Source organism: Phaethon lepturus, unplaced genomic scaffold (genome assembly GCF_000687285.1).
Source record: "Phaethon lepturus isolate BGI_N335 unplaced genomic scaffold, ASM68728v1 scaffold45261, whole genome shotgun sequence".
In the NCBI taxonomy this organism is placed as follows: domain Eukaryota; kingdom Metazoa; phylum Chordata; class Aves; order Phaethontiformes; family Phaethontidae; genus Phaethon; species Phaethon lepturus.
In genome coordinates this window covers 1-16032 of record NW_010520879.1, presented here as the reverse complement: position 1 = coordinate 16032, position 16032 = coordinate 1, and the positions used below count along the sequence as shown (strand labels likewise).

Below are 16032 nucleotides of genomic sequence, written 5' to 3'. Positions count from 1 at the left end.
CCCGGGACCCGCTCTTGGCCAAGCCGTTGCCCTCATGACAGCCTGCCTCCATCTGGAAAGCGTGAGGAGGCGGCGGCTCTCTTTCAGGCCAATGGCAACCAGCCACGCAGCCAACACGGCGCTGGAGGAGGAGGAGGACGGTCTCTGCAGTGACCACGTCCTGCACTGGTGGCAGCGATGCCGGGCGTGTGGCGCGCCGGGACACTGGTCCTGCACGGGCTCCCACCGAGCTGTTTTCCTGCCTACGAAGATCGGGGAGGCACAGCCCGAAGTGTTCTGGCTGCTGCCTGGATTCAGGAAAGAGAAGATGTCAGAAACTCTTTCTTGTGCAGCCGAGGTTGGTAAGCCGGGCTGAAATGCATAAATGGGCCAGATTCGATTTCTTTGAAGTCGGTGGGAGCTTTGCCATTAATTAAGTAGCACTTGTTTTTAATTGGAACTGTTTTCTTACTCCTTTCTGACAAATTGTCTAGCACTTCAAACAAATCTGTCGCCTTGTTGCTTGAGCAGGCAACGTGTTCTAACTGTAGGAGCAGGTTAGCCTTCAGGTGAAGTACGTTTTCCAGACACAGCTACGCCTTTAGCCTGCAAGACACGTGTCATGGCTTTGATGTTGTGATAGTCTGCTGTAAATATTTATTTTCCAGTAAATATACAGAAAAGAAAAAAAAAATTAAAAAGAGGAGGAGATGAACTGTTATGTTTTTCTTCTCCTGACCTCCGAGGTCACTTCAAAATGACAGAGAAGGACAATTGTTTAGAAGAGAATGTGTTGAAATGCAGTCACTGATAAAAATTGCCTTTTAACTGGTTTACTCACTATCAGTTGTACCTCCAAGAAAGCTCTACGTGTGTTTACTAAGAAAGGCTGTACTTTCCTTTCATCACTGCCTTTATCTCAGCCGAGTCGCCCCAATTCCTTTCTATCTACAACCATGAAAAAAATGACATGTGGAAGAGTAGCTTCAAAGGAAAACTGGTCCTACATGGTTGAGCATACAAGTAGCAGTACTCTTCTGATTCTTTCTTCACTGAAGTATTACAGGACAATTTGTTACCAAGCACTGCTTTGAAACATGCTTCTCTCTGTGCTGATTCCTCAAAAACAGAGCATTAGCCAGTTCAACAGCTAATGTTTTTGGTGTCTGAGACACGATGGACACTGCGTAAGTAATAGGATTGCTCTGAACACGTGGAGCTGCAAATCTAATTCAAATTTCATGTTTTGCTACAAAATTTCAGTCTGAAATTTGTCATTCTTTTGGAAATTAATAATGCCCCTATCCCACATGCTTCAGGAAGTGTCCTTTTCCTGATGGAAAGCCATTCCTTTCCAAGAGAGAAAGGACAAGGTTTTTGCACAAGCATACATGAAATATTAAGTTTAGTTTGCACAAAGATAGAACTACTATGTTTAAAACATTTATACCTTAAAGATAAAAGTTAAAGGTTAAAATTATCTGGACTAAAACATTTATGTTTTTTTTTTAAAAGGGAATGTTGTAAAACCTTCAGAGATTTTGTAGGTTCATTTGCAAGCTATAAGCCAAATTACTCTGCCACAGTGGCTGTGTTCTGCACAGATGAGATGCGATACATCCAAACAACTATATCGGTTTGGTTTTTGTCCTGGTCACTAAGAGAAGACCTTTTCCACCGAGCTCTTTGCCTTTTTGTTCCTGGAGCTCTGTGGCAGCTGCTGCTCTCCTGCTCAAGCATCTACAGATCCTCTGCTAAGCTGTTAAAAGATTCTGGTTTTTGTTGTCGATGTTGCATCACAGAAATCCTGATGTGGAATTAGTTCCACCAAACATACCTTTAAAAAAACCGCAAAACAAATATACAGCCTGCCCTACTCCCATAAAAACTTCTTGCTGCTGTCTTCCTTTGTCCATTGTTGTCATTGCGAGAGCAGCGATGGACTCACCTGCTCCACTTTCTGTGCTGCTGGCCCAGGAACTGAGGAGGAATGTCTTTGTGGGATCTCGGATTTCTAAGAAGTGATTAATGTGGCTTTAATTGAATTTTATAGATATTTCTGCCTATGATAAATGAGAGCTCATGCTTGTGAATGAGAAAGTTGGGGTTTTTTTTAAGATACGTTTGAAATGTATTCAGCAGCATGCTGTTATATCTACATATGAGCCCGGAATGGATGGTGCTGTTCCTGCAAGCCGGGCTGGGATCTTCAGGAGCTGATGCCAGGAGCAGAGTTTATGAAACACTTAAGGAAATCAAAGCAATGAACATTGAAACACAGATTTTCTGGAGAAGCATCCTTGTCTCTCGAACTCTTCTGTAAGAGTTGGATGCGTTGTAAACATGACATTTTGTTCACGGGTTTTGTTGGAGCTTGTGTTGTCCCTCCATCCCCATGCGGCCCGTGAGTTGTTTCACCCTCGCTCATATACTAGTTATTGCATGAGCAGGGGTGGGCTGTGTGACTTTTGCTATTCAGGCGGAGGAATAAGGGGATGACTGTCCTCAGACAGTAGAGGTGACTGTCCCAAAGTGATTTTTTTAAGCACTAGCACTAGGAAGAGCACCCTGGAAGCTGCTGGGTCTTCACTCTATAAACGTCCTTCTCTTTTTCCTGAGAGAAACACATATTTTTTGGGTGTATTCCCACCTGTAATTTCAACAGAAACACAGAAAACTGGAAGAGCAAATGAAGTGTCTACCTTCTAATCTGTCCCCAAGAGTTTTATTCGTTTAACCCAGGTGGACCATTCCTCATTATCTATGTAGATGATGTTCAGACCGCAACCAGCAAGATAAGAACCATGACCTGAGAGTCAGAAGATACGAGGACCAATAGTGATATTAAGAACATTAAAAAAAAAAAAAAAAAAAAAAAAATCAGATTCCTTATTTACATTTCAAAGACGTCCCTCTATTAGTCTTAACTCTAAAACAATTCTGATTTTGGCAGGATCAGTGCCTGACTTTAACTATTAAAGCACGGACTATCTTGGCCGTAGCTCTGAGACTGCAGATGCCGAAGCCCCGGAGAGAGTCGTGCTTGCCATCTGGCCAGGCCTGGCAGGCGGCTGTGAAGTTCTTTGGTCTTCCCTCAACGAATATTCATCTCGGTAGAAAATGCCTAAGCTGTCGGGGAGGTCCCCATGCCCACTGTGTTTGTTGCTGCTGTTTTCTCCATCACAGAGCACTCTTCACGCCGTCACCTGTCATGAGAAGGTGGTGGCTGTCTGGAAAGATCACACAGAATCGCTGGGAATGACCGTAGCAGGCGGAGCATCTAACCGGGACTGGGATTTGCCGATCTACGTGATAAGTGTTGAACCTGGAGGAGTTATCAGCAGAGACAGCAGGATAAAAACAGGTAAAAAGAGGGGATTTTGAAAGCCTGCTTTAATTCAAAGGCTTCCTTTGAAAAGCAGAGGGATAGTGAAAGAACATCACACCCTGACGTCTTCAGCCATTCCATAGATTTTGGGATGCATCAGATTAGAAGGTTTCAAGTCAACCACTAGAAAAGGGATAATATGCAGCAGTAACCATCTCTGTGAAGTAGGATGTAGCCATATTCTGGTAAAGGAAAAAAAAAAAAAAAAAGGTTTTCGCAGGAAAATGAGCTCGCACCAGCATCTCCTAACTATGGAAATCTTCATTGTGCGACCTTCATGGGTTTTTAATGTAAATCTTTGTGCTTGTTTGGCATATCATTCATGGCTTTGAAAGAAATATAAAGGAGCAGAATTCCCATCATATATGAAGCAATGTTAGTGCCTTGTGGCTCAATATCATGTCTGGAAACATCGGCTTCATAACCCCGTTTGGCTCTTGACGTAACTATTAATAAAATTAATAGCTTCTCCCCTCTGCATGAATAAGCCTTCAGAGTACGATGAAGAGCATATTTTATCAGTGGGTTTTGCGGGAATAGGTAGGCAGTAGAGGAATGGTGAAACTCTCCGTTTTCAGGATGCTACATCTCCAAGAGCCAAGTGCCTCAGTACCCCGCATCCAGCAACCACACACCTCCCCGGCCCTTTCCCCTTCTTCCCCTACTCTCAGCTGCAGCCCAGTCGCTACCCAGAAGCTGAAGGGAAACCCTGAGTGGGCGGGAAGCAAAGGCACCCAAAAGTGGGGCAGAACAGCTGCAGCCCAGCCAAGCCCCACAAGCCGGGGTCGCAGCGCCCGGCACCGGCAGGCGTGGGAACCTCCCCTTTGCGGGAGCTATGGCTGCTCATCAAAACCCGTGTAAGAACATGACAACAGGAGCAAGCCAGCAGGTTTCCCCTTTCCTCCTGCTGGGAAATTACCGCCTCTCAGTGGGGTACATTTTCCAAAAAATATTTATCACGAGGCATGAGCACGGAAAATTCAGCCTAGCTTATTTGATAGAACTAGAAACAAACGGGTACGTGATGTTGTAACAGCGTCGTAAGCCTCCGTGGTTTAGAGCCGCCCTTGGGCTGTTGTCTGTCTCATCGGGGCAGACCACAAGAAGAGGTTAATGTTCGTGTCACGCTGCCTGGGCTGCCGGTGAGCACAGCCCCTGCCCGGAGGAGCACGCGGGCGGAGGGCACCCAGGGGAGCCCGGGCTTCGGAGCGTGCCGCGGAGGGTAGCGGAGCACTCGGCGCCGCAGCTGCCTGCATGACATTAATGATGTCTTTATTGTTCTCCCTGTAGTAATTGAGGTCATCTTTGCATTTTTCTCTGGAGCTGCTGTGCCTACGTCATAAATAAGGCACACAGAAAGATGTTTTGGCTTGCGGCCATTCAAACAGGCATTAACATTAAAATAATAATACGTTATTCCGCAAAGTAAACCGCACGAAGAGCCAGCTGGAGCAGCAGCCCTAAGTTTAGGGAGCGCCGAGAGAAAACCACCTTCGAGCTTTCAGATTTCGGGTTTCAAGCTCAGGTCGAGTACGACAGTTGTCAGCTGGAAGCATGCTTCAGAGACCTGGACTAGCGTCAGGTGCCCGAACCAGTGCTTGTTGGTACAGCAGGACCCCGGCTGTGCCGTTTGGCTCTGCAGGCAGGACGTGATGTGAGAAGCAGCCAAGAGCAAAGCCTCCGTCCAGCCGGGCGATGCTCCTGTGTACGGGGATCTAGCCCCTTCCCTCATGCCTGTGGCATGTTTACTAGCATATGCTTCACATCCATGTTAAACGATAGGATTAACAAACAGCCTCATCAGGCAGCAAGCTCTTGGCCCTGACTTTGACTGGCTTGCTCGTGGGGGTGGGGAGGGAATCCTGGAAACACTTGCAGGGTTTTTTTTTATCACCCAGTTTATCGGTCTCAGGTGACATCCTCTTGAACGTGAACGGGATTGACCTGACGGGCGTCAGCCGGAGCGAGGCCGTCGCCCTGCTGAAAAACACCAACTCGTCGGTGGTGCTCAAAGCCCTGGAGATGAGAGCGTGCGAAGCCCGGGAGGCGCGGGGGCACCTGCCGGCCCCTGAGGCCACGCAGGCGACCGCCCAGAGCAGCGAGTGGTCACCCTCCTGGGTTACGTGGCTGGGGCTGCCGCGGTAAGTCCACAGATTGCATCCTCTTGCGGAAGGGGAGTGGGAGGAAAGATTTATATTTTCTGGCAATTCTTTCTTTTGGCTTGATTCATCGCTCTGACATCTTAATTAAATCCAGGCTCTGTCGCAGACTTGACTCTAAATACCTCCCTTTTGTAAACGGGTATGTGTACATGGAAAAATAGACACGCAGATCCCCTCGCAAGGGAGGAAAGAATCCTGAATTGTTCCAGTCTTGGAAAACATATCTGGCACTTAGGGAGCGAAAGGAAAAGCCTGCAGGGATACAGGAGCTCGCTGAACTGGGGTCTAGGCTCGACCACCCTGCAGAAGGCAGGGCTACCCCTCCTGCAGCTCTCAAGCGGCTCAGCCCTTCCCCTTAGCCAAACCCCGCTGAATTTGGCCGTGCCCAGATGTTGCACAGCCTGTGGAGTTGGCCGGTATCTCCCACTCACCTCTCTTAACCCCACCCCCGACCGAAAGCAGTGCGTTTGTCATGCAGGGGAAGCAGCTGTGTCGTGGGTTCAGTAAGGGTAATAACAGCCACGTCGCCTGTCGTTAAGTTCTCTCAAGCACACTGGGTGTACAGGGTGTACGCCTGCAGCTTCAGCGACATTTTGTGAAGTATTAAATGAGGACACGCCGTGAATCTGTGCGTGTGCAAAGCTAGCATCACGCAGTTGACACGGGCATTTCAATTTTAAGGAACGAAGAAATTAGCCCACAAGTCACTTCCGCCCACACTCCTACCCCGGCAGCAGTTCGGTGTGTCCCTTTCTCTTTCACGGGAGGGCATGAAAAGATGGTCTGCAAAACAGGTGGGCTCTTCTCCAGGCACAGTTTCAGGACTCCTCTTCGTTTCCCGTAGCGGGTTAGGTGCTTTCCCTCCTCCTGGCTTGAGCTGTTTTGAGCTCATTCACCTTGCAGCAAGGTCTGCCGTGAAGGCCAGATGTTTTTTGGGGCTGGTCCTGAGGCTAATGACTGTGTAGCACACGCTGAAGCACTGCAAGAGCAGAAGGCAGGCTGTATGTCTGTCACCCACAGGTGAAAGGTCCCTCCTCCAGTGGACTATGTCCTTGTTCTTGTGAAAGAAAAGCAGGCAGATGGATGACCCGTGACTTGCTACCCCAGGCAATGGTAAACTTTTCTGACCCAGTCTCACTGCAGGCAGGCCCAGGGAGGTCCTCATTTCTGCTCACTTCTTCTGCACTCCTGAGCTTGACCAGCTATGCACCAGCATGAAGGCACCGGAGCACAGGTAATGCTCCCAGCAGGGAGGGAGCAAGCAGGCTAGAGCCCTTATAGACGCTGCAATCAGCAATGCTGGCTCTTGCCTTCGACCACCATCCATTGCTAGGTGGGCTGAAACAATTGCACCCTGCCTACGTGCCACCTAACCCCACCTTTGCTGTCCTGTATAGAAAACCTGAGCTGCCTGGTCATCATCTCCTGCCCACAGCTGCTTGAATTCCTCATGTCCTCAGCAAGGTGATGGAGACGAAGGACAGAGATCCACAGTACTGCAGGCTTGCACCCACAGTTTGAAGTTTGGAAAGAAGAGGGGTTTTTCCCATTTTAAAAGCTGTCTCTGAGCTTACTTGATCCCCCAGCCTCGAAGGCTGCATGTGTGAAGCCATTCCCACCGCTTTGGTCTGAAGGAAAATCATCCCCAGTGTCAGCAAGGCTGCAGACGGGAGTTCATTGTAACTCCATCCTCAGCTGCCATGCCGTGCACAGAGCACAGCGAGGCCCTTCCCCACCACAGAAGAGTAGGGGCATTGGTATGCTGAGCTGGTACGCTGCTCTGAGCGTCAGACTAAGACAGGGACCCACACCGATTAGATGTGACAGTAACTAAGGTGTACTTCGTCCTTATTAGTAGCTGTTGGTTGAGGAAGGGTTGTGAGGATCAGGTTTGGGTTTGCTCATTAGGTATTATCAGACTCTTCATGAGTGCATTTACCCTCTTGTCCTTGTACCGATTCTCCAGGGCCCACACCAGACATCTGGAAGTCCTTCAGCACGTTCTCTCACTAGGATGTGTATCCCATTAACTCATTTCCCTCCAGGCTGAGCATTTAACCTTTCCCTATCTGGCTTTCAGCTTGCTCTTGGCAAGGATCATATCCCACTAGATCTCAAGGTATTGCCAGCAGTCTCATGACGTTTTCCAGGCTGTTAGAGAAAATTATTCTCTGTCCAAATAGCTGTCTGACGGGTCCATCTTGGCAAATGTGCAATTTGTGTCTGATGTGCAACTATGGGGCAAAATGGTGAAGATTCACCTACCTTAATTAAAACCATTTACCAGGGGGACTGCTCCAAGATACATGAGTCTAAGAACGTTTGGTGCAGCTGATGAAAAAGTAGAAACGCCAAAATCAAGATTATACAGAATCATGTAAGGTACTTGGGAAGATGGGCAGGGTGGGGCACACCTACATAAGAAAAACTGAACAAATATAAAAGGCAGTAAAACCGGTAGGCCAGGAACAGGCACGATTTAAAAAAGGAGGCACCTGGATGGTGGGTTCTTTAAATCCTGTCAAGATGGGAAAGATGCGGCTCTAGACAAGCCATAGCAGTGCTGTGTGAGTATCCGTTCACAGCAAGCAAGGCGGGGAGCGCAGAGGCAGCCTGACACCACGGTTTAGAGCGGGATGCTTGGGCTCAGGAAACCGAGAGGAGAGTCTGTCCTTCAAAAGTAAAAACTATTCAAAGGATATAGAGTTTTGATGAAAATCCTGTGAAGGATGGTCCCATAAAATGTGCTGCCTGACATGAGCTAAACACTAGAGGGTATCTACAGACATGTCCATGACCGATGAAGTCAAATAACAGGCTAACGTTAGTAATAGCTATACAATTAAGAGTACCTTCCTCACCTTTGAGGCTGGTGTACTGTAAATGCCAAATTCTCTGTACTAGCGCAGAACTTGCCCCTTTCCCAAAGGCGTTACAGAAATGGGCACAGGCAGGAGGCACAAATATTGAGAACTGGGGAATTATGCTGTTTTTCTGGAGCACGTCAGCAGCAGCAGAATCAGCCAGGTTGTCTGACTCCTTGCACCAAAGCTCAAAGCCTTGGAAAAGGTGTCTTGCATAACTTAACATTTGTGGCTCTCACTTAAATTTTGGCTCTTTTTCTTGTGAGATCTTAAAATTGGCCTTGGTCACTTTTATACGGCTTGATGGTACATAAACAACTCCTCTTTTCTTTCTGTAGTACAATCCAATATGTGGCAGTTATAAAATAGACGCACATGTGCATCTGACATCTGTCAAAACTTGGACCGCATGCGAGCGGAGGGGCTGCGGGCTGGGCGTGGGGAGGAAGCAGTGATGCAGGCCCTTAAGCTTTCCTGCCCAAAGACTTATTTCAGGGTAGCTAATTTAATTGTTTGTTGTTGAGGAAGACAAGCCTCTTTCTTTTATTGTTGGAGGGAAATGTTGTTGTGGAGCGTGCACAAAGAAAATAATGTGGAGCAGCTGGTGAAAAGTGCTTCCCCAGCCCCGTGATGTTTCTTCTACTCTTGCTTGTTTTCCTGCTCTCCTTTCTTTGCTCTCCTCACATTTCCTTCCCCCAGCTAGCACGTAACAATACTTTATAGATCATCCTGTCATAACATTTACAAACATTAGTACTTCGCAGGAGTGCTCCTCTTTGTTTGCAAAGTGAGATGAGAAAGACAGGAGGTAGCCAAAGTCATTCTGCAAACCAGGGGTAGAACTGGACATAAAAGATGGAACTAGGACAGAAACTTTCCCAAATTAACTCCATCCAGGCTGTAGGGCTCTGATGGGAGTAATTGTCAAATATTACTGTACTCCACTGCCAGTCATCTACTGTAACGGGGCAGGGGGAGGGAGTCATGCTTTTCATGCCTGTTATTGCTGAACTCCTCCTGAAGGCAGGCTGGTTTTGATTCCCAGAGCATCAGGCTACTCACGCTTCGCAAGAAGCAGCAGGGAATTGTACATTTAACTACTTGAAAACAGGCACTTTTAAATTCCTCTTGCATCAGTAACTGGTGCTCAGTTGTACTATTTCCTATGATAGGACCGTGTGTCTAGACACTGTTTATCCTCGAGTCTTGACTCTGAGGCAAGTTCACACATAAATTACTCCTTGTCCTCAGCTTTTGGAGTACATACAGATAGATGCAGAAGACTGCAAGCCGCTCTCTTCCAAGGCAGAAGACGGTTCTCCTTGGATGGGCTGCAGTTCAGTGGATTACAGCAGTTTAACGGGTCAAAACACACAGACGGGGCTTTCATTACCGCAGAGAAGTAATCTACTCAAACACACTAAGCGTCTTCGGATGACGCAAGTACTTATTTCATTTTCTCTCTGTGGCACTTTCTAGCTTCTCTTTATTGCTACGCAGCCATCAACAGACCCAAATGAGCTAACTCCCTTTGGGCTGCTCTTTGCTCGGGCAGAGAGGAATCTCTGCTTATGTACTAAAGTACTTGGAGCAAGCGGTAACAGCTTTGCGGATCGCCCAGATTTGTTCGTGCCTGCCTCTCAGCATCCTTTTCCTATTTCTGACAGCGTTAATGTGCAGTTGGTGGATGGTGCGCTGCCGTGTTTTACGCTCCATCCCATAGGATGGAGATAAGGAAACATGGATTTAAAGGTATAAGTACCACCTAGCCGCTCCTATTCTGTCAAGAGCCAATCTCTAGCTACGGCCAGTGTGATGGCTTGCACCACGCACCCGCACAGCTCAACAGCCGCAGCAGGATGAGAGAAAATAGGAAGAATGAGAGCGAGAAACTCACGGGTCAAAGTAAAGAAGACAGGGAAATTGCTCACCAACTACTCTTGTGGGCAAAACAGACTTGGCTTAGGGAATTTAACTTAAAATACTTATTTACAAATTTGGGTATTGGGAACCAAAGATGACAAACATGTAAACATACAGGAAAGCCTCTTTCACATGCTCAGCTTCACTCCGGCACCTCTCCTCCCGCCTTTGACTCATTGTCACAGCAGGTCACAGCCTGTCCCTTCGGTGAGGGGGTTGGAGTCAGGACAGTAGTTTTTCTCTGCTGCTTCTTGCTTCCTATGTGTTTCCCCTGCTCTGGCAGAGAGGACAATGCTATGCTGTGTCTATTTTACTTAAATTTAGCATACACTTTGACAGCAAGTATGTATTTCTGCTTTCTGGAGACTGCGTAACTGATAACATTAGAGACCGTATGTACAGAATGCATGTAAGCCTTCTTTGTCTTCACTGCATTTTCCTCTCATGTCTTTACCTGCTCAGCTATTTCTTTTCTAAGGCATTAGGGTTTAGCCGACCGCTTTTCGATTTCAGCGACGTCCTCCTTAAGGCAGCGGAGACCCTCGCCCCCCCCCAAATCAACACTAGGGAATAGCACTAATGGCTGAATCCTGGCATTGCTTGGTCATGACCTTGATAAGGACCATCAAACATAGAGGGTTTAAGTGATTTTGCACATTGAAGAAGCCCACAGGTGGTAAAGTAATAATGCCTGGCTGCTGAGGAAAGAACCAAATGTCACCTGTTTCTTACATTAGCAGCCAGTGAATTCTTGTGCAAATATTATATACCTACCATCCTGGCAGCAGGTGAATATTTGTGGGTCCTGAGGGACCCATCTAGTATTACTATAAAATCCTGCTGTGAAACACAGCAAAAGCATTATTTGACAAATAAAAGTTAAAAAAAGCTAGAAGCATTGGTCTTTGAGATATTAAAGTTATTTATCTTTCTACAGAAGACGTGTCAGCTGTTTCTTAGAAACCTGAAGAGTCGCTGAGTAGCGCTTGTAGCAGTTGCTTGCTGTAGACCAGCCTATAATTTCAGATTTGCAATAGCAAAAGGATTTTCAGGCTCTTCAGTCATTCCTGGGTACATTAATGAGTGGGTTAAGTACCAAGCACAGAAATTTCAGTTGCTCTGTAACTAATTAACCTTGTTTTTTCCTGCCTGGTTAAAAAAAGAGAAACAAAACAGGTATTCAGGTTTTTAGTGTGCTTTGAGAGCACATTATCCAGAACATAAAAGAAGTCACTGGACTGTACAAGGTAGGTGAAATAGCCTCTGGAATGATGGTTTGCAAATATTAAATCCAGTCTCAGTTAAGTGTTTTTCTCCATCACTTTCAGTTGCAACTAGATAATTTGCACTAATTCTTACTCTATAAAACTTACTCTATGAAACAACTTATTTCATATTTTAACCCCTAGTATTTAGGATAACTTGTCATGTTAAGCACTATAAAAAAATAGAAAGGAAGTGTAGGTGTCTACTGTAGTGGAGCTTTGGTACTATTTTACATCTTCAAAGCACTCTGTGGGTATATGAAAAAGGAGACTCATCATTAATGATTCATCAGAATCTAAAATTAACTGTAAGACATTTAATTAGACTGGTTTGTTTCAGGTATTTGTACAGCTGCAAAGAAATCGTATTACGAAGAAATACATCTGGAAGTCTTGGCTTCAGCATTGTAGGAGGTTATGAAGAACATACTGGGAACAAACCATTCTTTATCAAATCCATTGTTGTGGGAACACCAGCATATAATGATGGCAGAATTAGGTAACAATAACTATCTAACAAAAAGTAGCATTTAAGTAAGTCTTTCATCTAGTTAATTGCGGGGGGCGGGGGGGTGTTAAGCACATTTTCACAAAGACAGTGTAGGTGGGGAAAAAAGAGGACTCATTGATACAGAACTCACTCTGACAGATCTGGAAATAGGATGCGAGTGTCCGTCCTGGTTTCAGCGAACCACGACAGTGTCCTGAACTTTTAACAGATTTGCCTTTGTAGTAGAATATTTTCAGATGTCTAGCAATCACTAGTATATGAGTAAGTATAAAGACAAGGCAGTTTGATCTCTGCGGCAGTACAAAGCATGCCAGCACAGAGCAGCTTTCTCACATCCCCACTTCAAAAAAACCCAACCAACCAACCGACCACCTTCCCTGCAAACACCTGTACAATTTAAGAAAGTAATGCAGAATTATGGAGCAAACTTAAATCAAGAAGTCTTAAAACATAGTTTGTTCAGAACATGGACCATTCCCATCTACTATACCCTATTTTCTTTCAAATATGTCTAATTAATTATAAAGTTGTAAGGAAAAAACACCAAAATGAAGTATTTTCACCTACTTTATTATTCCCTTATTCGTGAAGAGTGGTTAGCCAGAGAAGGAATAGTAATACTCATTTCTACTGCTCCCTCCCTGCTTAAGGACATGCTTTGGCATTTGCAGATGTTTAAGCTAAGAAGTCACCTTGTTTAATTGTTCTCTCATATTTTTGTTTTTCCAGATGCGGTGACATCCTCCTTGCTGTCAATGGCAGGAACACATCAGGAATGATGCATGCCTGCTTGGCAAGGATGCTCAAAGAACTGAAAGGAAAAATTACTCTCACAATTGTGTCCTGGCCTGGCACTTTTTTATAAAGCAAGTCTTCATGGAGAGTATGACAAGTAATTTAACACAGGAGGAAAAAAAAGGATCATCAGTCTCTGCTTTTTTGGGGAGGTCAAGTATGTGTTTATAAAGAGAAGGTTTGTGAAATTTCAATCTGCATGTCAAGAAAAGTCAAGTTTAGGCAAAGCAGGGACACCTGTCAGAAAATCACATCAGAGTGATGTAAGCTACAGACTTAAGTCTTTCCTTCCCCGTATTCTTAAGTTGGTTTTTTTATATACATATCTATATTTAATGCATTATAATAATAATGAAATTTAAGGTGCAGCAGCTCCTGCTCACCCACTCTATTTTGATTTACCAAAAGAAATCCTTGACTAACTTACGCAAAAATTTATTGCAATTTTTCTAGTTGCAAAAATCAGGTGAAGGTTTTTATCCAGCACATTAACAGCACTTTGAATATATGTACCTTTTCATGGTCAGCATGAAGCTGGTATTGTCAAGACTTTCAAGTACTGTTTGTTAGTCTGTAAAACTGTGAATTAAATTTCTAAAATAATTAAAAATAACTGTAACTGTGTACTTGTACAGCCATTATTTTAATCCAAAACCAAACCACCTAGTTTCCCTTGTATGTTTTGATTATTATTATTAAATATAGGATTTTTATGTAGAATTGTTGTTTTTAAGGAAGTACCCTGCACCCTGCTACTGCCATCAAGCAAAGCTACTGCCATCAAGCAAATCTTCTAAATAGCATGCTGACAGGGCAGTACAATTTTTGCAGGACTGCCCTGCCAATCACACTTGATACCGTTCTGAATGGAGTAAATCTGAAAGTAAGGATGGTCTTGTATTTTTCTTAAACTAGTTCTTTGCCTTTCTCTGTAAATTACCCATGTTCCAAAGTCTTATTTTTTTCCTCACAAGCTAGCAAGGGGAAGAGGATATTTTTGTTAATCTTCATCATATTCAGGACAGCTGTTCCCCTAGAACAAAGACTAAAATGAACTTTCTCTTAAGCCACTGAAAAGCAGCAGGGATGATTATCCAGCTTAATTCACCCTTATGCACCCACACAAACCAGACATAATTACCAAATGTATGATCACCACACGCAGTGTTCCATCAGACTAAAAACAATCAGCACCTTTCCCAGTTTCCCTAATTTTTTTCATTTCACCCTAGTACAAGGTTCTTGAAGTGTCTGCAATTCCTGCCTTGCCCCTGCAGTAAAGCATGACTTTTTCAAATACGAACTCCAAAAGCTATACTAAACCCACACTGTTCCAGATGTTGGTATGTAATAAAGTGAATGCACACTGTTTCTAAAGTCAGTAAAAAAATGACCTTCCCACTGGCTTATGAAAAAGAGAGACAATTTAATACAAAGAATTTAAGCCCCAGATATATTCTAAGAGCATAAGCCTCTAGCTGTAAGATATTTTCATACTGTTCCTTAAAAGACAAAGTCAGTCCAGGAATCTTAACATGAAAAATTCATTCTTTTATTTTCAAAAAAACCAAAGTAACCTTTGATTTCAAACTAACAGAACAAGATTAAGAGCAAATTATTTTAATACCCAGAAAAATAACAAGATTTGTAGTAATCTATTTCTGGCACTAATATATATGCAAGTAAGCAAAAATCAGACAACCCTATTCCACAGGGGCAGCTTCAGTGTTTTCCTGTTCAGGAGCAGGTTCACTGCTGGCTTCTTTTCCTTCTTTGCTTCTTTTGGATTTTTTGTGTTTGTGCCTTCTGTGGCTGTCCCCTTCTTCACTGTCATGACGGCGTCTGCTGTTGCTAAATAAAGAGAGAGAAAAAATACCTAAAACAATTGTGTGACACTTCAGGCCCCATTTAATTACAGAGTACCAAAAAAACAGCCTTTGCATTCGTATTTGAAAACTGGCACCTGCTCCTGTTCCGACTTTTATAGTATTTGGATGTCAGTGCCAAACTGAATTTTTCATAGAATGGTACATACATCCCCCCATCCTGTACTTTTTGGTGGGAAACTGGAGTGATTTTTCACATTTGTAACCCATATATTAAAAGCATCACTACTAGAAATGTCATGTCCCTACTGGCATCCCTTAATGATTTAACATTCTTATTGACCCTCTTCCCGGGACTTCACATTTATTTCTAATTTAAAAAGGATCATGTTGAACAACTTCTACCAAGTGACCATGAGGGTTATTTTACTTACGAAGAATCACTGTTGAGTTCTTACACTAATGCTGCTGAATGTCAGCTTCACTCCACCTCTTTCTGACCCACCATTTTTACTCTTGTTTCCCCAAATTCGTAATTCCTGTTCACTAGCTAATATTCTCACATACATTATTCAATAAGAAGCTACTCGGGGCCAACGTTGCTTTTTGACTGTCCACATTTTATATGGCAGATTTGTTCCAAGTAGTACATCTAAGTGTTTACAGTCTTTCCACAAAACTCCAGTTTGTTTGGGGTTCTTTTAAAAGTTTACTTTATTTTTTTTAAACTGGTCAAGCCTTTCGTATCCTATAAAAAAAAAATAAAAATCAAACCTTCGAGATGACTTGTGTCTTGTCTCTTCTTTCTCTCTGTGTCTCCTGTCTCTGTGTCGATCCTCTTTCTCTCTACTTGTTCTATGGCGGTCATAGCCTCTTTCTGCATAGTCTCTGTATCTATATCGTTCTTCATCACTAATGAAAAAAGATGGTATTTTCAGGACAGTAACACCAAGCAGTATATATATTAAAAAAAGAAATTCTTACACACTCTTCAGAGAAATGACAGAAAAAAAATCTTAACATTGCTTCTGCATTTCTAAACGAGATCCACAAAGTATGCTAAAAGGACATTAAAGCTCTTCACCTTACAACAGTGTCACATTAAGTTTATACAGGAGTCATCAAACACTCAGCTTAAACTGGTATCTAGCTGCGAACAAAGTACAATCCTACATAAACTCTAGTCATGTTTTCAGATCAGTGTGTGCAACACTCAACACTTATTAAGTATATATATGTACTTATTAAGTACATATTTATTATTTATATATAATAAATGTATAAACATACATATACAATGTATTATAATATAATGTATC

The 16032-nt window shown here is 43.9% G+C and overlaps 1 protein-coding gene and 1 long non-coding RNA gene across 3 annotated transcripts in view; one reads left to right on the top strand and one right to left on the bottom strand.

Annotated features, from left to right (window-relative positions):
• The window catches only part of LNX1 (ligand of numb-protein X 1, E3 ubiquitin protein ligase), a 70281-nt gene extending 56771 nt beyond the window's left edge, over positions 1–13510 (top strand). Inside the window, exons 8-11 of one of the 2 annotated variants that reach the window (XM_010297524.1) lie at positions 3166–3343; positions 5280–5508; positions 11922–12080; positions 12822–13510. In XM_010297524.1, the coding sequence (XP_010295826.1) occupies positions 3166–3343; positions 5280–5508; positions 11922–12080; positions 12822–12957 (702 nt within the window). In that variant the 3' untranslated portion in view covers positions 12958–13510. Of the gene's footprint in view, positions 1–3119; positions 3344–5279; positions 5509–11921; positions 12081–12821 lie in introns of both variants that reach the window. The other variant, XM_010297525.1, reaches the window with a different exon arrangement.
• Positions 13511–14493: 983 nt separating this feature from the next.
• Positions 14494–15670, bottom strand: LOC104628820. Its single transcript, XR_738112.1, has 2 exons — positions 15488–15670; positions 14494–14738 (listed from the first exon to the last, which is right to left on the bottom strand). It is a non-coding gene; the product is annotated as an uncharacterized LOC104628820 (long non-coding RNA).
• Positions 15671–16032: the final 362 nt, after the last annotated feature.